Raw genomic sequence first — 19,798 nt, forward strand, 5'->3', positions numbered from 1 at the left:
AACAAAATTACCCATTCTACAATTAAAATTAGTAGTTGAAAAATTTGGACACTCAGTTTATGAACCAAACAATCAAAATTTAATAAAAGTCCCCAAGTGGTTAGGGCAACAAATAAACAAACGTTGGTAAAAACTTTGTGGCCTAGCGAAATAAAACAGCCCAATGTCCTCTCCCTCCATTGTGCTTAACACTCTCTTCACAAATCTTTAAAGGGGTCTAGTAACAGTATAAAGTGAAATATATAAGTAAATAAAAAAAAGCCTTTTGTTTCTTGTAATGGATATTTTTTACTATCTGAAATAATTCTATCATAGTAAATTATTTTCAGAAATCTTATAATTTTACTAAAGAGACATTATGGTTTTCACTTATCTGGAATTTAATTCAAACCCAAATACGTAGAGGGTCAAAGTGACTTAAAAATCAACCATGCGAGGTCATAAAAATGAAAGAAATGAGAGTAGTAGTGGCAAAGAAAACCTCTAAAAAAGAGATGGCTAATTACTCATTTTAATGACTTCACATGGCTGATTGTTGAGTCCATTTGTCCTTCTACCCAAATATTCACATTTATCAGGCTGGTAGTTATGCTAACAATGATTCTAAAATGAAGTTCAATACAACCTTTATATCCCAAGACAGGTGGAGAGATGAAGCAAATACAGGAAATGACACAAACATTTAATATGCAAAAGTAATCTGATGACTGTCCTTATAAATAAAGCCTAATATTTTTCTAATTGGATAAGACAATTGATGCACTTCCACAATGATGATACACAAAATGACTACTTCTGTAGATTTCAATTAGTGGTTGAGACGCTTGGTCACTCAATTTAATGAACCAACCAATTAAAATTAAATAAAAGACCCCAAAGTTGTTAAGACAACAGTTAAGAAAAAACGTTACTATAAAGGTTTGTGGAATTGAAAATACATACTGGTTACAAATTTTTTTTTGCAAAATATGACATAAACTCTCTTTAAAATTTAACTATTATAAATCTAAAAAGTCAAATAATGCTAAATTCCCATGTTGCAATCAATCTTTTTTCCAAGAATATTTTGACCAATATAAAATTTGATTTTACATGATCTGAGTTTGATTTTTTTGTGTAATTAATTAAATTAGTTTTGGACTACGAGGTTGATATCAACTATTTACCAGAGGATAAGAGAACCCATTACTCAAGGAGTGGAACCCCTTGGTCTATTGCAGGTAAAATTTTAATGTAACAACTATGAGGCAGCCAACTATTTGATTACACAACTTTTATCAAGAGAAAAAAAGAAGAATAGAGTTAGAGAGACAGAAGAGAGTTAGAAGAATGAAGAAGAAGGATTCTAACGAAGAAATATGCACAATTAATTTGGCTGTTAATTACACTAGTGCTCAAAGTTTTATAATATTGTTTTCTTTTTAGTTAGCTTCTTAAAAACCTTTGGGACTTTTATTGAATCTTGATTGGTTGGTTCATTTAGTTGATAGATCAAACGTTTCAACCACTAATTGAAATCTACAGAAGGAGTAAATTTTAGTATCATTATCAGGGATGTTCATCAATTTATCGGCCATTGTTTTATCCCTTTAGTTCCCTGAAAAATTTAGCTTTGCTTTTAAATATCTTTAACACTTTAACTAAATCAAAGCATTTGAAAAAGTTTTTTTTAGGATTTCAAATGGTTTTAACCAGACATTCAGTAAAATACTTTGGTAAATATATTGGTTTAATATTTTAATAATGTTTACTCCTTTTTAATTGAAATTGATCATGTATTATTCTTTTTTAGTAAATCATTACCTGCCCTCTGGACTGATGGTAATTGTGTCTTGGGTAAAGTTTATTTTTGTCCACACCAAATCATATATTTATTGAAATTTTTACATATACATAAATTTAATTTCTGGTTATTTAGCCATTCTTTAAATAGACATTTAGTTATTTTTTAAGAAAGATTGTGTCTTGGGTAAAGTTTATTTTTGTCCATATCAAATCAAATATTTATTGAATTTTTTTACATATACATATTTTTAATTTCTGGTTATTTAGCCATTCTTTAAATAGACATTTAGTTATTTCTAAAAAAAGATTGTGTCTTGGGTAAAATTTTATTTTGTCCACACCAAATCATATATTCATTGAAATTTTTTACATATACATATATTTGATTTCTTGTTATTTAGCTATTCTTTAAATAGACATTTAGTTATTTCTAAAAAAAGATTGTGTCTTGGGTAAAGTTTATTTTTGTCCACATCAAATCAAATATTTATTAAAATTTTTTACATATACACATATTTAATTTCTGGTTATTTAGCCATTCTTTAAATAGTCATTTAGTCATTTTTAAAAAAAGATTTCATAAAAAATCTGATAAAAAAAGCAACTTAACATCTGTTTTAGATTAGCTTCTTCATAGCTCCTGAAGTAGTTCCAGGTAGAACAATATAATGAACTGAACACCCACTGTGTATTTATTTTAGTCTACTATTTCTTTAACATTAAAAAAAACCTGACACTATAAGCAAATACGCTTTAATAAATTTTTATATTAAAGTCAACCTATCCTTTTATCAATGACACTTTACTTTAGGACGCATGGGGCTATTGGTGACAAACTTTTTGGTTCTTGTAAATATCTTTAATTCCATCACTAGTAAATCACCCAACGTATCTGGATTGTCTGCAATTTCAAGTAAGTAATACTTGTATCGTTCAATACGAAAGGACTGATGGACAGAATAAGTTATAGGGTAAAAGCTCATTGGTCAGGGGAGTATTTACGGCAAAATTAATATGTATCACCTGTATATCATACGGTTATTTTATATTTCCCATTTAAGTTCTAACTTACTATCAAATATATTCTTTTAATAACTTTCATTTCTAAAAACGAATTTCATGAATGTAATTGGAGGGGGAAATAATTTAACCTTCATTTTATATGTCCCTAGATGTATCTAGTATTATTTTTATGAATTTTTAATTAATTGTTGTTTTCATAGCTTGGGTTATAACCTGTGTCCTCTTTGTTTTTGGAGCTCTTGTAGGTAAATATGAAAAAAAAAACAAGGATGACAACATGCATAAAGACGAAACAAAGGAACAAACCAACATAAATATTATAGAATAGAAGAGCTTTTCAATATTAAACTGAATGGTTACTTTGAAATATTCACATTGTAAAAGTAACCACTTTGCATCAAGATTATCTAAAAAGAGATGGATTTTTGTTACGTCACAAAGATAAAAAGTTAGACAATATTACTAGGTTCCTGATTAATGTTTATATACTCTTTTGTAGCAATATAATTTAAAGTGCATTGTCCCCTCCTTCCCTGAGTGAAGCTAAAAACCTAATCTCTAAAAGCTTATTAAGGGAATAGTAGCTTATGCAATAAGGCAAAAAATTGTGAGAAAGCTTCCAGTCAAATGCGATTATTAAGTCTAACTGTTATTAATGTTGACCAAACGCATAATATAATTAAACAAATAATTTAAAAAATGTTTGACATAACAAGCACATTTGACTGGAATCTTACTCACAACATTATGGATTGTTGCTAAAGCTACTATTCCCTTTATTAGCCTCATTGAATTTTACTTTAGGTTATGCAGTAATTTTAATTAAAAAGAAGCAGCTCTTGATGCTCGAGTTTGAAAATGGACTTACACCAAAAACAGGAACTGCCAACTTTTTTCGGAAAATCATAAGTTAAGCCAAAGAGAAAAACATTTCATATATAATTTACAACAAGTTATTATCAAATTCAAATTAGAATTATGTGTGAGAATTATTCATTGTCTGATTATAAAAAAAAGATAAAAACTAGAACAGATAGATAAAAAGTTGGTAACTATGTGAAGGTCATTGGCATGGCAATCAGCTGATTTTTATTGATACAGGTAATTCATAGTCATACCCAAAGTTTTTCTATTTTCACTAATGACCTGTATTATCCAGAAAGATTAGGTCATCACTTCAAGGACAATAGCTGATAGAAAATTTCAGAATATATTAACACATTAAACTTTAAAAAAAAATTATAACACTTTTGAAGCATTTGTTCAATTTTATGATTTATGTATGGTATTTTTTTTTTTCTCCAAAAAGGTATTTTTCAATATAATCATTCTCTTTTTCAGTATTTTCAATAGCCTTTCCAGCCGCTTTTGCTGTCTTCAACTTGATCTACTGGCCTGTTTAGTAAGTTTTTAAATTTTCCAAAATTTTTAACTTCAAAAAAAATACATTATTTGGTTAAGATGATAGCCTTATAAAATTAGTAATAAAGCAGTGTTAGGCCTTTCCATTGGATAAATAATTATTCTTTATCAAATAGAATAATTTCCTTTTATTTTTTAGCTTGTCATGATGTGCTTTGAAGAAAATACAAAATATCTTGATGTATATTTATAATTATGTTCATGTCTTTTATGTTTAATATGTAAATAAACAATCTACTTTATATTAAACACTAGCGGATTCGCCCCTAGTCTCTAGAAGGTTTGCCCCAAGAGGTGATAAAAAAAAATTAAGGTGAAATTCGTAAAAGGACCAAGGAAATCTCCTGCAAAAAAAAATGGGGGGGGGGATTTTTTGTTTTTTGGGATGGTTGGGGGTGTCCCAAATAACCTAAAACCACCACAGAACCAGTAGGTATATACCCTGAAGAGTATAATCCAATCGGTTCAGTGGTTACCGAGATCTTAAGCTTCAGACGGACGGACGGTCAGACAGACGGACGGACGGACGGACAGACATCATTCTCACTGTGGGCTAGAATTGAATCAAGACAAAAGTAAGTGCCGAGCCTTGGGACTTATGTGTGGTGAAAATAGACATAAAACCATGATTATTCCAGGTTAAACCAAAATATTTCAGCGGGGGCTTTTTGAGAAAATTAGATTTGAAAATTAAAGTTCAATTTTCACCCCCTAGGAGTTGCCGCATAATCATGACAAGAAAAGCAAATATTATTTATTTTAAATTTTGAACAACTTTGCTTTTATGAAGTCTTTCATAAAACCTCTCTATATATGATTTATTTTAGGCTGAATTTTCGTGACCTTTGCAAAGCAATTGATAAAAATGGCTATTGATTAACTCCCTTTTGGAGTGGTTTTATGAAGAACATTATAAAAGCAAAGTTGTTCAAAATTTAAAATAAATAATATTTGCTTTTCTTGTCATGATTATGCAGCAACTCCTAGGGGGTGAAAATTGAACTTGAAATTTTCAAATCTAATTTTCTCAAAAAGCCCCCGCTGAAATATTTTGGTTTTACCTGGAATAATCATGGTTTTATGTCTATTTTCACCACACATAAGTCCCAGGGCTCGGCACTTACTTTTGTCTTGATTCAATTCTAGCCCACAGTGTTCTACTTTGTATTATAGATAGATAACCGAGGATGGGAGTGGAGCCATTATAAAAAACTTAACTGGGGAGATTAAATTTTATTTGTATTGCTACGGATGGACAAACAAACAGACACAGTTACTTGTAGAGTAGCATCACTGCTGTAAAAATATCAACTTCAACATATCTCAAAATATTTATTGCATTCTATTTCAATCTAAGTAAAAATTATTGGCATATTTGGATTATTTTTTTTTGTACCATGATCATTAAGACTATCCCCAAAAACTTCCATAGTCTTCATCATCGTCTCCTGAACCTTCTAGAGACAGATCCTCATCATCTAGATATAGAAAGTAGATGATTATCTAAATAGTCAATAGATTAACTAATAGGTTGATTGCATGAATATATAAAGGGATTAGATGGATAGATAGATAGATAGAAGGTTTAATGGATGGATGGATAGATAGATGGATGAATGAATTCATGGATAGATTGATAAATAAATGGATTGGATGCAGAGCCATGAAAAGGGGGGTGTATCATAGGCTAAAAAAACTGGTTTTAATCTTATGATTGTATAATTTAATATCCGCGGATAATGATATCTGTTTATAATACGACACAATCAGGCCTAGCTATTCTAACAATCAATTCTACAAAAAATCACGAAACCTTTGAAAGTATGTTGGGGGTATATTTTTTTATGTAACTAAAGGGGTGGGTATAAAGGGGAGGAAAAGGGGAAAGGGGTTGTGGGGAAATCTTCCTTTAGAATTGTTTGTCAGAATATAATTCCCTTCTCCCTGAACGCAATATATAACTAATATACAAACCTGTAGGAATCATTGTGGGATAATTATATCTTGTTGTTGTAGTAGTAGTAGTGGTTGTTCTTCTGGTTGTATATACTGGCCTAGAAGTTGTGTAGGATGCAGATGGGGTTGTATAATAACTATTAAACAAATTACTTTAAATGAATTTTATTGCTTCAAGGATTATTTCAGAAAGCAGGTGACCAAGTAACACATAAAACTTTAAAAAACCTTGCAGTAAAGAAGGATCATATTGGTTCAGTGGTTAGCAATATCTTAACCTGATATCATAAGTTTCGAATTCAGCCCAACACCATGTCATATCCAAATACATATTAAAAGAGGTTCCTACTGCTGCTGAGTCAGGTGTCTGACATAACTTAGTAGAATAGGGGGAATGCCCTTGCCAAAAACTAATTACTTTGCACAGACAAAGGTCGTGCAATCTAAGGGTTGGTTGTTTTAAGAACATTTGACGATATATACAGAGATGCACCAAAATAGGATCTTATGGTATATCTACCAACACACAAATAGACGAACCCCAAAATACATAACTTTTGCACCACGTCGTCTTCCTGTGACGTCATATTCTCTCTTTTTTAGGGATTTTCTTTCCCACTTCTCCTCTCATCTCCCTCATTTTATGACGTCACAGGAAGACGACGTGGTGCAAAAGTTATGTATTTTGGACTTCGTCCACAAATAGACATCCTGAAACTTTTACATAAGGATTCAATCATTGGTTCAAGCTAAAGTTCCTTGACGTAGCATATGTGGGTCTGTCAGTTGTAGGAGCTGGTCGGAAGGAAGTTCCCTTTGAGCGGCCCAAATCAGGCTTTCTGCCACCTGAAACATTTTGAAAGGTTATTTTTCATTGATGAAGCCTCCATGAGATATTTGATAATCTTTTTAAAAATCAGCAATTAAGGATAATCTTTTGTTGAGAGAAAGCATATAGTGCCTCCAAAAAAAAATGACGTCATACAATAAAATTGACCAATGAGAGGCCAGTATACACTGTAAATGACCAATGGCAAAATTTATACTGGCCTCTCATGGGTCTATTTAATCGTATGAAGTCATTTTTGGAGGCACTTTATGCTGTCTCATTTGTTCATCACTCAAAAATTAGTCTTTTTCCCTCTGTTATAATTAGCAAGCAGTCAAGAAGCTAAATTCTTTTCTTATAAAGAATGTGTCCTAACTTTTGTTATTTTATTTAAATAGCTAATCCGTGCTTTTAGAATGAAGTAAATGTAAAATTATCTACGGAATTTAGATATGCAATCGGTTTTTTTGCAGACCTCTTATTTTTTAAGTAGTTTAAGTTAAAAAAATATGAAAGAAAATAGTAAGATCTTTAATTTTATACCTTACTTTTGGAATTCTATTGAGTAAATATTGATAACATCTATTTTGTTGAAGCCCAGTGAATCAAAACTTTAAAATTTGGGAGCTCGTCATGAATGGGTTAAAACAAAATCACAAAAGTTAGGACACGTTCTTTAGAAGATTTGATTTGCTAGAAAAGATCATAACACAGAAACAGAACGTAAGTTGAGACCGAAGGGGTTTAGTTAAAAGAGGTTTATTGATGACAATTCATACAAATATGTAAAGTTATGCATCCTCAGAAACTAAAAATTGGAATTTCTAATTTTTCGTACATTATTGTTTAATACATTTGTATTTTATCGAAGAAAAATACTTTTAACAGGATTTTTTAAGTTCAAGATGTTGAACCACCTTTTCATCACCCAGGCATTGGTTTATGTAAAATTACTTTACACAGTTGAACAAACTTGCAGAGTATCTTTCCTATAGTAAAATCCATACCTTCATAATAAAGATTACCCATAGCATCAAACTTGCAGAGTATCTTTCCTATAGTAAAATCCATACCTTCAAAATAAAGATTACCCATAGCATCAAACTTGCAGAGTATCTTTCCTATAGTAAAATCCATACCTTTATAATAAAGATTACCCATAGCATCAAACTTGCAGAGTATCTTTCCTATAGTAAAATCCATACCTTTATAATAAAGATTACCCATAGCATCAAACTTGCAGAGTATCTTTCCTATGGTAAAATCCATACCTTCATAATAAAGATTACCCATAGCATCAAACTTGCAGAGTATCTTTCCTATAGTAAAATCCATACCTTCATAATAAAGATTACCCATAGCATCAAACTTGCAGAGTATCTTTCCTATAGTAAAATCAATACCTTCATAATAAAGATTACCCATAGCATCAAACTTGCTGAGTATCTTTCCTATAGTAAAATCAATACCTTCATAATAAAGATTACCCATAGCATCAAACTTGCTGAGTATCTTTCCTATAGTAAAATCCATACCTTCATAATAAAGATTACCCATAGCATCAAACTGTTCATTTAGTTGATTTTGTGACCAAACTTCATTATTGTTCATGTACAAACTTCTAGGCCTGAAAATTAGAAGGTGTAAACGGTGGAGCATCATTCACAATAAGCAACAGGATGTCTGTCATTTAAAGTAAAGCTTTTGAATAATGGTTCTAGTAAGGTTTATAACTATTTTTTTAAGGTTACTACCACTCTCCAAATAAAATTTGCCCCTAGAAAAAAAATACGCTTCCCTCCAAAAAATTATTTTCTACCATTGAATTTACCTGTAATCAGGAACCTGGTAAACACCACCAACAACTGGAATATAACTCTGGGGTCTCTGAGGATAGTAAGTGTCCTGGACCTAGGAATTAAAAAAAATTCCAGAATTGTTTAAGATCATGGAGGAGTATTGATCCTCAACTTGATATATGATACCTTACATTTATATTAAAATTTTGTTGATTAAGAATATTTATCTATGTCTGTCTGTTTGTTTGTAGCAGAGGATCTTGCTAACCGCTGAACCGATCGGGTTCTCCTCTACAGGGTAGCTTTTCATAGGTCCCGGGAAGGTTTATAACTATTTCCTTGGGAGGTGGGACACCCATAACCCCCCCAAAAAATGAAAAATACCCCCCCCCCAAATTTTTTTAAAACCAAAATTAGAATAGTGGGGTCGACTAACCAGCCCCCCCCCCCCAAAAAAAAATACTTTTATAAAATTTTCTTTAAAATCTAAAACACGAAAAATTAGTTTGATCAAACCTCTTGGGGCAAAGCCCCTAGAGGCTAGGGGCGAAGCCGCTAGTTTTTAAAAAAGAAACAAAATTTTATCTGTAATACAATTACAAAATAGAATGTTGCCTGTCTGTCTGAAGCTTAACCTTTGTAAGCATTAAACATTGATATACATACTCTTCTGGGAATATACCTACTAGTTCTGTATTGTTTTTACGCAATTTTCTTGGGGGGTGGGACATCCGGTTAGAATGATAAATAAGGCGATGAATGAGGTTTGATTTTTATCGTATTGATTGCAGTTTGTTACTTAAGTTTCCTAAATCAGGATAAAAAATGTGGATATTACTCACCCCAAATGACATATCTCTCCACACTCCCTGGTTAACCAGTGCTGAGATAGGACTGTTGTACGCTGTCCTGTAGCCTACCTGAAAATTGATTCAATAGTCCAATACTCAAAAGTCATATATATAAATATGTTGCCTAGAGGAAGGATCCAAAACAAATATATTGATAATACATAGTCAGAGATAAGGTATAGCCTACAAGATAAAGTAATCTAAAATAATATTTGGGAGGCAAATAAAATGTTGTCTTAACTTTGATGTGTTGCATTTATACCCCCCCCCCCCCTCCCACATAACAGACATGCCCATAGACATCCTGTTATTTTTAAATAAGGATGAACAAGCGATAAGTAACAGGATGTTTGTCTGTATGTATGTCTATCTATTCAGTAAGCTCTCATAAACGATTGATCTAATGGTAAATCTATCTTACCTCTGGTACCGCATCTTGCCAGCTGTTTTGTTGTCTTGATCTTCTATTATACCTAGTTCCTGAATGAAAAAAAGGAGAAATTTAATAAAAATTGTAAATTGATTTTGGCATTTTATTTCAAAAAGTTTCAAATTGCGATTTTTATAATCTAGTGTCAGGTATATGTCAAAGGCCAGACATCTAGAAGCTTTACAATGTGTCTCAAAAGATCAGCTGTGTGACGTCATAAAAATGATGGTTGAGAGGCGTAGTTGGAAATGAAACCATAAAAAAAGAGATGGATTTTTATGACGTCACACAGCTGATTTTTTAGAAACTTTGTATAGCAACCAGAATAGGTTAAATGTTAGGGTCAATCTTTAGAAAAAAATTTCGTGTATATTTCTTTGTTTAAAAGTTTTAGTCAAGGAAGAGTTAGAAATTTAAGTTCAGGCCATAAATAAAGAACATTTTGACACTATAATCTTTATAAAGACTAATACTATTGTTGCACTTACTTGGATAGTAATTAGTATAGGCCACAGCTGGTCTGTTATAGACATTATTAGCCGGATAATAAACAGGATTGTAGGATCCGGATACAGCTACAGTCAATAAGGGATTTAGAAATGTATGTTCTTTACATTCATATTAAGGATGCTCCAAGTAAAGAGCAATGCAATAAAGAGTTTTAAGATGGAGAGAGGTTTAGGGTGCTTTTAAAAAGAGCAAAGACTGTGAAATGAGATACTGGGTGTCCAAATAAAGAGCAGAGACTATGGAGTCAGATACTGGGTGTTCCAAACAAAGAGCAAGATTACACATTGAGATACTGGATGCTTCAAATAAATAGCAGAGACTCTGGAGTCTGATACTGGGTGCTCCAAATAAAGAGCAAAGACTATACAGTTAGATATTGGGTGTTCCAAATAAAGAGCAAAGATTACACATTGAGATACTGGATGTTAAAGAGCAAAGACTGTGGAATGAGATGCTGGGTGCTCTAAATAAAGAGCAGAGACTCTGGAGTGAGCTAAATGGTGCTCCAAATTAAGAGCAAAGACTATGCAGTTAGATACTGGGAGTTCCAAATAAAGAGCAAAGATTACACATAGATATACTGGATGCTTCAAATAAATAGCAGAGACTCTGAAGTCAGATACTTAGTAATCCAAATAAAGAGCAAAGACTATGGAGTGAGCTAATGGGTGCTCCAATTAAAGAACAGAGACTATGGAGTGAGCTAATGGGTGCTCCAAATAAAGAGCAAAGACTTTGCAGTTAGATACTGGGTGCTCCAAATAAAGAGCAAAGATTATAGAGTGAGATACCGATCCCCATTAATCATACACAAAGTTTGAAATGTTTGGACACCCAACTTAATTAACCAACAAATTATAATCCAGTAAAAGTCCCCAAAGTTGTCGAGCAAACGAATTAGAAAACGTTATCATGTTACTTCAAGGACAAGTGTAATACAAAGCCCAATGTCCTCTCGCTCCTTGGAAAGATGCGCTTTCACTGTATAATTGTTAATTTGATTGTTTTAAGAATAAGAGTATCTTTTTCATTATATAATAATCATGAAAAAAAAGGTTCAAAATCCCCCTATCCCTGGGTATAAACCGGATTTGTAAGCATAAGATCCGTCTGGTATAGCTGGGTAAACTCCTGGCCAATACAGATTATTTCCCACTCCATTTTAAGAAGCAAAGATACTCTACATATTCGTTTTTGTCTCTGTCTGTCTCTCTCTCTGTCTCTCTCTCTCTCTCTCTCTCTCTCTCTCTCTCATCTTTCTATCTCTCTCTCTCTCTCTCTGTCTCTCTCTGTCTCTCTCTCTCTCTCTCTCTCTCTCTCTCTCTCTCTCTCAAACCTTACACATCTCCGGCAACAATTTGGCACAATTATATAGAATAAACAAATGTGGATGTTATGACAGGGGAAGAATAGTCGTCAATTTATATTGGACATCATTTATTGGTCAATTCATTCATCCAATAGAAGATGAGGGGATTGGGTAAGGGGGTGGATGTGGGGAATGATTGTTATTTTAGCCAGCTCTTAGTTCCATTTTATAAAAGTACAAATAATCTGGTGTAAGATCCAAGTAATAATATATCCATAGTTGTCGATTAATACGGGTGTAACATTTAATCTGTATTGCCTGAAGCACTAGAATAGGAGTCAGTCTTTGGAAAAGTTTCGTAAATGACAGGCTGCTGTTGATTGTAGGCAGGGTCCAGGTAATAACCACGAGCCACTAAAACAAGTATATTATAGTTTTTTTGCGACCAGGGATCTTAATGGATAGGACAATGGCCGATAAATTAATGTACATCCCTTATACACAAAATTACCTCTTTTGTAGATTTTAATTAGGGGTTGAAACGTTTGGACTCTCAACTAAATGAATCAATCAATCAAAATCCAATGAAAGTCCCCAAGGGGTTGGAGGAAAGGGGTAAAAAACAACCTGGAATATTCCCTACAATTTGATTTTAAAAAGAGCTAAAAATCATTACAAAGCTTCCCTAGAGAATAATGATTCCAATCGGTTCAGTGGTTAGCGGAATTTTAATAGACAAACAAAAACCTCAATAATTTTTAAAGTATGTTTACAGTAAGAAAAATTGTTTTTATCAATATTCTTATTTGGAAGTCAGAGTAATATAGATTTTGCTAGTTAAAACTAAAATTAATTATTTACAATAATGAAAAATTTATTTCTTAATTTTACATTCTATTGATCCAATAAACAAGTGTATTTTTTGTTAAAAAAAAACAACCTTATTTTTTTTAATGAATCTGAGGAAAATAAATGCAAAAATAATTCAGGAATCTTAAGGGATAAGACTATATACAATAAATTAATAAGAGAAAAGAGCAAGAGAGGGAGAGACACATGCATTATATATCAACTTTCCATAGTTGGCTTTAAGACCTTAGGTACTTGTATTAGTATTATCACTAAGGCTAGAAAAGCCGTAATACTTAAATACATACCCAATTATCCAACGATTTAAGTATATAATTATCTTATTACAATGTTTAAAATTTCAAATTACCTTCTAAAAAGACAAGAGCAAAGACAAAACAAAAAATCTTCATTTTTAAATCTAAAATTAAAACAACTAATTATACGATAAATTGTCATAAATTGCGAAAAGCGAAATTTTTAACCTATTTTTAATGCTTAATATTACATATTATAAGGCCAAGTAAAATTTTTTCTCCAACTTCAAATCCTATTAGTATCCGTTGGATTCAAACTGGTTCTCAGCCCTACTGAACAATAATGTATAGAATTATTTAATGTATTACAGACATTTTCCCAAGAATATTAAGATAAATATCATGTTATTTATTAATACCAATATTATAAAGTTAATAACACAACTTGTTTTAGCCTTATAATTTTTCATTTTCATATCCGTGGAAAGACGCCTATAATACGATACATGATGTGCTGATGTCAAAGGATGACAACATCCAAAAGTAGCAAAGCACAAACAAATTATGGATGAAAAAAAGTTATATGTTAAGATATCAAGCAACAAGGTTGACAACATCCATAAAAGCGAAGCACTGAAACAGTAGGACAAACGGACATTAACACTTATATAGTGTCAGAACTGAATAATCAGAATATAAATGTATAAGAGTCGAAGCAAAGTTATAAGTAAATTTGTTAAAACTGCTTTATACAGGATTATGTTTATGGACATACTTACATTTTTGGGACTTGATTGAGTTGCTTCGCTAAAACCATTATAATTTGTTGTCCCAGAAATCAATATACCAAAAATTAGATCAATCGGACGATTAGATCACATAAAAATTCGTTGTTAAAAAAGTAAAAAAATTGTTTGAAATGGACGTACGGACATTTTGGTAATTATTATAGAGCTGCTACGCTTTCTAGATCGTACCTAATTATTAAAGGAATCACCATGCAAAATTTGAAATAGATAGGACAATTCTAACATGCCTAAATTAACGAAAAAAGCTATCCGTTACGGATGGACGGACGGACGGACCGATCCTAATTATAGAAAAGCTTCGCTTTTAAAAAGATATTATAAAAAAATCAAGAAAACTATTATATGTGTTTTTACATGTTTAAATATTTATATCATTGTAGAATGACTGACAATTGTATGTCGACATACCAAGAAAATTACAAAATAGATGCTGATTGGTATAGGGAATCTTTAAATAATAATTTCAGCTGTCCATCTTGAATTAACATTGGGCTCGCTGCTAAACAAAATGGTCTGAAATCATGCTCTTGTGATATGCAACTTTTTATCTAACTAAATCAGCATAATTTGGTTGTATTGATTACTGCGATTAATACAGATTTTCATTAAAATTATTGAACTTATTTTCAAAATATTTTTTCTAAAGTTGCAAATTTTTAAATATAAACACATATTTTTGCACTAATATACAAAGTATCCTATTTAGCATTTTTGCACCCCCGCCCCCCCCCCCCTCCAAATTAAAAAAAATAATTTGAAAGTAAGGTGGGGTAGTGTTTCGTTTGTGCGTTTATTACTATAGGTAAGGTTAAGTTATATTAAGTACTGGTTAGCCCCGCAGGTATAGGGTACCCTGCAAGGGTAAAGCAAAAGGAGCTTCGAAGGATATTGCTAAAACATTTGCTATCAAAATGACATACAGTAATGAGTCATTGCAATTCAAATTTATAAAAATTAGTAACTATTTAATCATTTTTGACGTCTGTATTTTTTATTACATATTAATGACGCATCTCTTTCATACGTTTAAAAAATTAAGCACCTTCATTTAAACAACTTATTGTTTCGTCCCTAGCATTTAAGGGCTTTCTATATACCAGGGGAGGAAGGGTAGTTATCAAACATCCCCCTAGCATCTAGGGGCTCTATATTCGAGGGAATATGAAAGGGCAGAAAATCGCCTAAAACTATACCTAGACTGTAAAGGAGGACCCTATCGGTTCAGCGGTTAGCAAGATCCTTCGCTAAAGGCAAAAATGCATACTACTTTATACATATTACTTGCGGCTCACCCCTAGCATCAAGGGGCTCTATATTCGAAGAAATATGGAAGAGCAGAAAATTGCCTACATGCGCTGACTTACTTTTAAAGATAAATTAGCATAAAACCATCACTATAAGAAGCTTCAAAGTAAAGGTTCAGCGGTTAGCAAGATCCTTTGCTACAGACAGGCAAAAAAGCTTACTTCTTTAAATAATATGATTAATTTTTGCTATTTTTTGTTTTTTTGCTTTAAAATGCACGTATACTAATATTATATTTTTAAAAAAATCTATAACATATAAAAAATACTGATACCCCAATGTATAACTATATGATAAAGACTAAACAAATCAATGTATTCATTAATTTTTAAAAGCAACGCTTTTTCTAAAATTTGGGACGGATCGTACGTCCGTTAATACGACTATGTTGGATTAGATAGACAATTAAAGGCGTAGAAACTTTACGATTATTTAGTTTAAGGATTTTTGACTACATCTTTTTTTTATATAGTCAACCCATTTTGCTGTTTTCATAATATTAATTCTTAGGTCAATTAGGCAAAATGTTACATGCAGTGTTTCAAGTCTTTAATCGTTAGTGTGTTCGTATTATGCATCCTGTATTCAATCAAATATAGAATATTTGCAAATTCTTTTCTGTGGGTGATTCATCTTGGGAGGGTGGTGGCACCCTCTCAAAAATAGTTATAAACCTTCCTAGGACCTATGAGAAACTACATTATGATAGCGTTTTTTTAGAGGAATTAGTTTTTTCTAGGGGTGATTTCTCTCCGGTGGGTGTAGACATTAACCCCTCTCCAAAAAAAGTTATAAAACTTACCAGGTCCTATTACGATTCAGTGGTTAGCGAGATACTTCGGTAATCACACACACACACAAACAGAAAGACAGATAACATGCTACTTTTATATAAGGATGATTTTATGAGCTTCGCCTTTATGTATGTTGTCATCCTTGCTTAATCTTATCAAACGATGACCTGAATTTTCACACATATGTAGTAAAACAAGGACAATTATGTTCATAAGTAGTACAGCTACTAATATATAGAAAATAATTAATCTGTACCTGTATATAATATTGATAGGAGGATACTATGATATAAAGTAGTAAAGATTTTCGTTTTTCTGAACCGTTAAGTTCTCAATTTAGGGAAGCCTTCTAAAAGTCTTGTAATAAGGTGGGGCTATTTATGTAACTGGACAAAGTGTCTAAAAAATCAGCCATGTGATTATAAAAATAAGTGATTATCTATATCTTTTTTAGGGGTTTTCTTTCCCACTTCTCCTCCCATCTCCCTGACGTCACATGGCTGATTTTTGAGACACTTTGTCCAGCTACCTATTTATTTTTAGTTTAAAGTGTTAAGATGATTGTTTTAGGCTACTTTTCTTCTCCCTCCCTATCCCTTAGAATACAATTAGTATCTAGATACTCAGGGCGAAGCCTAATTATAGAGTAATAGTGCTGGAACTACTCATAATCTTAAACACCAAGAGATAAAGAGGGATACGTTCTTAGAAATTATATACTTTTTCAACAACCTATAACATATGATAAAATATAGGTACACTCTGACAGATAGACGGATGTACGTACATAGCCTAACTATAGAGTAGCATTGATTGTGCTACTTATAATCTTAAACATACACAGATATATGTATACTGTCTTAGAAATAAGATTTTCAACAACATATAGCATATGATGAAATTTTAAATCTAAAAAATAGGTACACTCTGAAAGATTGACGGATGTGCTGACATGTATATATAGCCTAATTATAGAGTAGCATTGTTCGTGTGCCAAATGGCTAAAGGGGTTTAAATCAGCAGTTTGTTTTTATTTGTGTGGGGTTGGGGCATCGTTTTTATCTATTTAAGAAAGAAATTATACTACATTTTCACAATATTATTTTTCTTGTTTGATTTATACCTTTTTTTCTGATTCATATGTACAAGTAGTTCTCGATTTTCTAAATTAACAAAATTAAGGAATATATGTATAGAAAATTCAATTTTAAGCCCTTGGTTTCTGTTAAAAATATCAATATCTTAATTGTAATATAATTAAAGGCAGAAATGTGTTACTTATAAAAGAATAAAATACCACCTAAAATAATTTTTAAGCTCTAAAATGCGCCGTTGTTTTAAGTAATATCAAATAACATCTAAAATAAATTTTCTTACAATTGCTTGAAACGTAAAAAAAGACATGGTACAAAATTTTACAACACGCTAAAAAGTAAATCAAATTTGGTAAAAGGTTTTGAGATTTGAAACAATAATAGTTATTATGAAAAAGACTTTTTGAACTGAAATAATAAGGTTTTGTCTTTTTAAGCATGACCGCCTGACAGACTGGCAAAATGTTTTTTTAATCATTAAAAAAACTCCTAATGGGTATTATTACTTCTAAGAGTAATATTTATGCCAAGAGAGAGGGGACAATGGGCTTTTTATTACACTAGTCCCTAAAGTTTTATAATAACGAATTTTTTATTCGTTGGCTCATCAACTTTGGGAACTTTTATTGCATCTTGATTTGTTGTTTAAAAAAGTTGCGTGTCCGCACGTTTCAACTACTAATTCTACTCTACAGAAGGGATAATTTTGTGTATTGACATGTACATCAATTTATCGGCCATTGTCTTATCCTCTTAGATCCCTGTATTTATGTAGACATTATTAACAACATAAAATAATAACAGTGAAGATTTTTTGGAAGAATTAATCCTATAAGTCAGTTTATTCCAACAACGAAATTAATTCGGGGAAAAAATCACGAAACCTATACGTGGTTTTCAGCTGTCGTTGGGGGGCAACATATAGTAAAATTGACGACCTCTCCATTTGCTCCCTAAATATTATTTAAGATTTATTTTAAATTTTAATTGTTGGTTATACCTGTCTATAAGTCTATATAATTTTTACATAATCTCCGCCTCTTTGAAAAAAATAATGTGGAATTAATTTATAAGTCAAACTACATTTTATTTACAATTTAGAAGATTTTTACTTTTCAAATTCATAGATTTTTTCTTTTTATTTCAAATGTAAAAAATGCACTTAATAAAATCAAAAGAGATTAATAATAATTTATTTATTTACTTATAAGTGTACAAAAATAAATAACAAATGATTTTCTAAGAAAATGTGTTTTCTTTCTTAGTTTTCTTTCAAAAGAAAATAACAAATAAAATATGAAAAAAAAATCTTTTGATTGTATCGACAATTTACGTAAACGTTAAAAAGTGAAGCTTTTCTAAATCCATTATGCCCTTATTACTTGGATGTTGCACCAGATTTTCATGTACTCTAATAAGGCAATACACACAGCTAGCTAAAATATCGATACCCCAAATCCGTCCCTTTACCCCATCCCATCCCCTCCTACTGAATGAAAAGACTGAGCAATAAATGAGGACCATGTTAGCAACCCAAAATAACAACACATTTTCCCTGGTCAATATATCCATATACTGTCATTATACTGGACAGTATGTTCTTGTCAAATATTTAACCTTTTATGAAGATTCAAGTAGCAACAAGGTATAAATCTCTCTAATAGTAACTAGTTTCAATATATATGTATATATATATAGATTTTTTAGGCATTGGGATCTATCTTTTAATATTTCTTTGAAAAATAAGTATTACTTGAACGATAAAGCATTATATTATAAGATAACATCTTCAAGGGTAAGTATTTTTTAAAGCTTGTTCTTGAATTGCAATTCTACTTCATTTAATGATGTTGTCATCCTTGTTTTATCTTTATATGTTGTTTATACAAAAATAAAAGAGTAAACCTTTTTATTTATTTAAAGCTAAGTTTTAATTTTAAACTTTAATAAATATGTACGGATTTATTATGATATAAAACTTAAAAATGCATTCCTATTAAGAAATTTTACTTTAAACTTAAATTTTGAAAAAAATTTAAATAAAAAAACCAATCCTTTAATTGTCACGATAAAGATTTATTTCTTCGATTTCTCTGTCACGAAAGCTAATATCCCAAAATAAAAGTAACTTCATGTCTGTTGCGTGTGCTAAAAATAGCATAATGCAGTTGTGATGTCACACCGTTTCCTTTTCATTTTGCGACACAAATAAATAAACAACAAGGATGACAACATCCATAAGTAGGAAAAGCACAAAAAATCATGGAAAGGACACCATGAAACTGACAGTATGAGTTATACAAAAATGTTAAGTTAACAAAGAAAACAAAGGAAATATGTAAAAACTAAGTATTATGTTTTTTAAAGCATGAACGACAGACAGACGGACAAAACAATTAATATACTACGCATATACATAGATGTTGACCATTTGCAAATAGAGGGAAATCACCGACTGACTTATACTTAAGTAACTTAAAAAAATAGAAAAAAATACACATAATGAACGGTCAGACATAAGACCCTAATTAAAAAGTAGCTGCGCCAGAAAAAAAATATTTTAAAAAGACTGTGACTCAATATACAAATTATATACTGACATATTTTTTATTAATCATACTTTATTTTTTTTAAATGACGTTGTTTTTACCTTTTTTTACTGTTCATTAGAATAAACACATAGAAAAGCTTTACATAGTCTGGTTTTAGGCTAATTTAATGACCTTTCTACCCTTGTTACTAGGGGGGCAAATGGAAGACAAAAAGTACTTAAAAT

At 31.2% G+C, this 19,798-nt stretch overlaps 1 protein-coding gene and 1 long non-coding RNA gene across 2 annotated transcripts; one reads left to right on the forward strand and one right to left on the reverse strand.

The window, feature by feature from the left end:
- Positions 1-669: 669 nt before the first annotated feature.
- Positions 670-1,878, forward strand: LOC145305338 (uncharacterized). The gene is made up of 5 exons (XR_013874577.1): positions 670-695; positions 802-827; positions 1,134-1,220; positions 1,674-1,715; positions 1,793-1,878. It is a non-coding gene; the product is annotated as an uncharacterized LOC145305338 (long non-coding RNA).
- Positions 1,879-5,551: 3,673 nt separating this feature from the next.
- LOC145305872 (uncharacterized) lies at positions 5,552-13,195 on the reverse strand. The gene is made up of 11 exons (XM_080147710.1): positions 13,134-13,195; positions 12,233-12,328; positions 11,680-11,736; positions 10,584-10,670; positions 10,087-10,145; positions 9,657-9,734; positions 8,847-8,926; positions 8,551-8,642; positions 6,945-7,032; positions 6,205-6,323; positions 5,552-5,708 (listed from the first exon to the last, which is right to left on the reverse strand). The coding sequence occupies exons 1-11, from the start codon at positions 13,174-13,176 to the stop codon at positions 5,641-5,643; spliced, it is 867 nt and encodes a 288-aa protein (XP_080003836.1). The 5' UTR covers positions 13,177-13,195; the 3' UTR covers positions 5,552-5,640.
- Positions 13,196-19,798: the final 6,603 nt, after the last annotated feature.

Source organism: Acartia tonsa, chromosome 14 (genome assembly GCF_053477335.1).
Source record: "Acartia tonsa isolate MP-2025a chromosome 14, ASM5347733v1, whole genome shotgun sequence".
In the NCBI taxonomy this organism is placed as follows: domain Eukaryota; kingdom Metazoa; phylum Arthropoda; class Copepoda; order Calanoida; family Acartiidae; genus Acartia; species Acartia tonsa.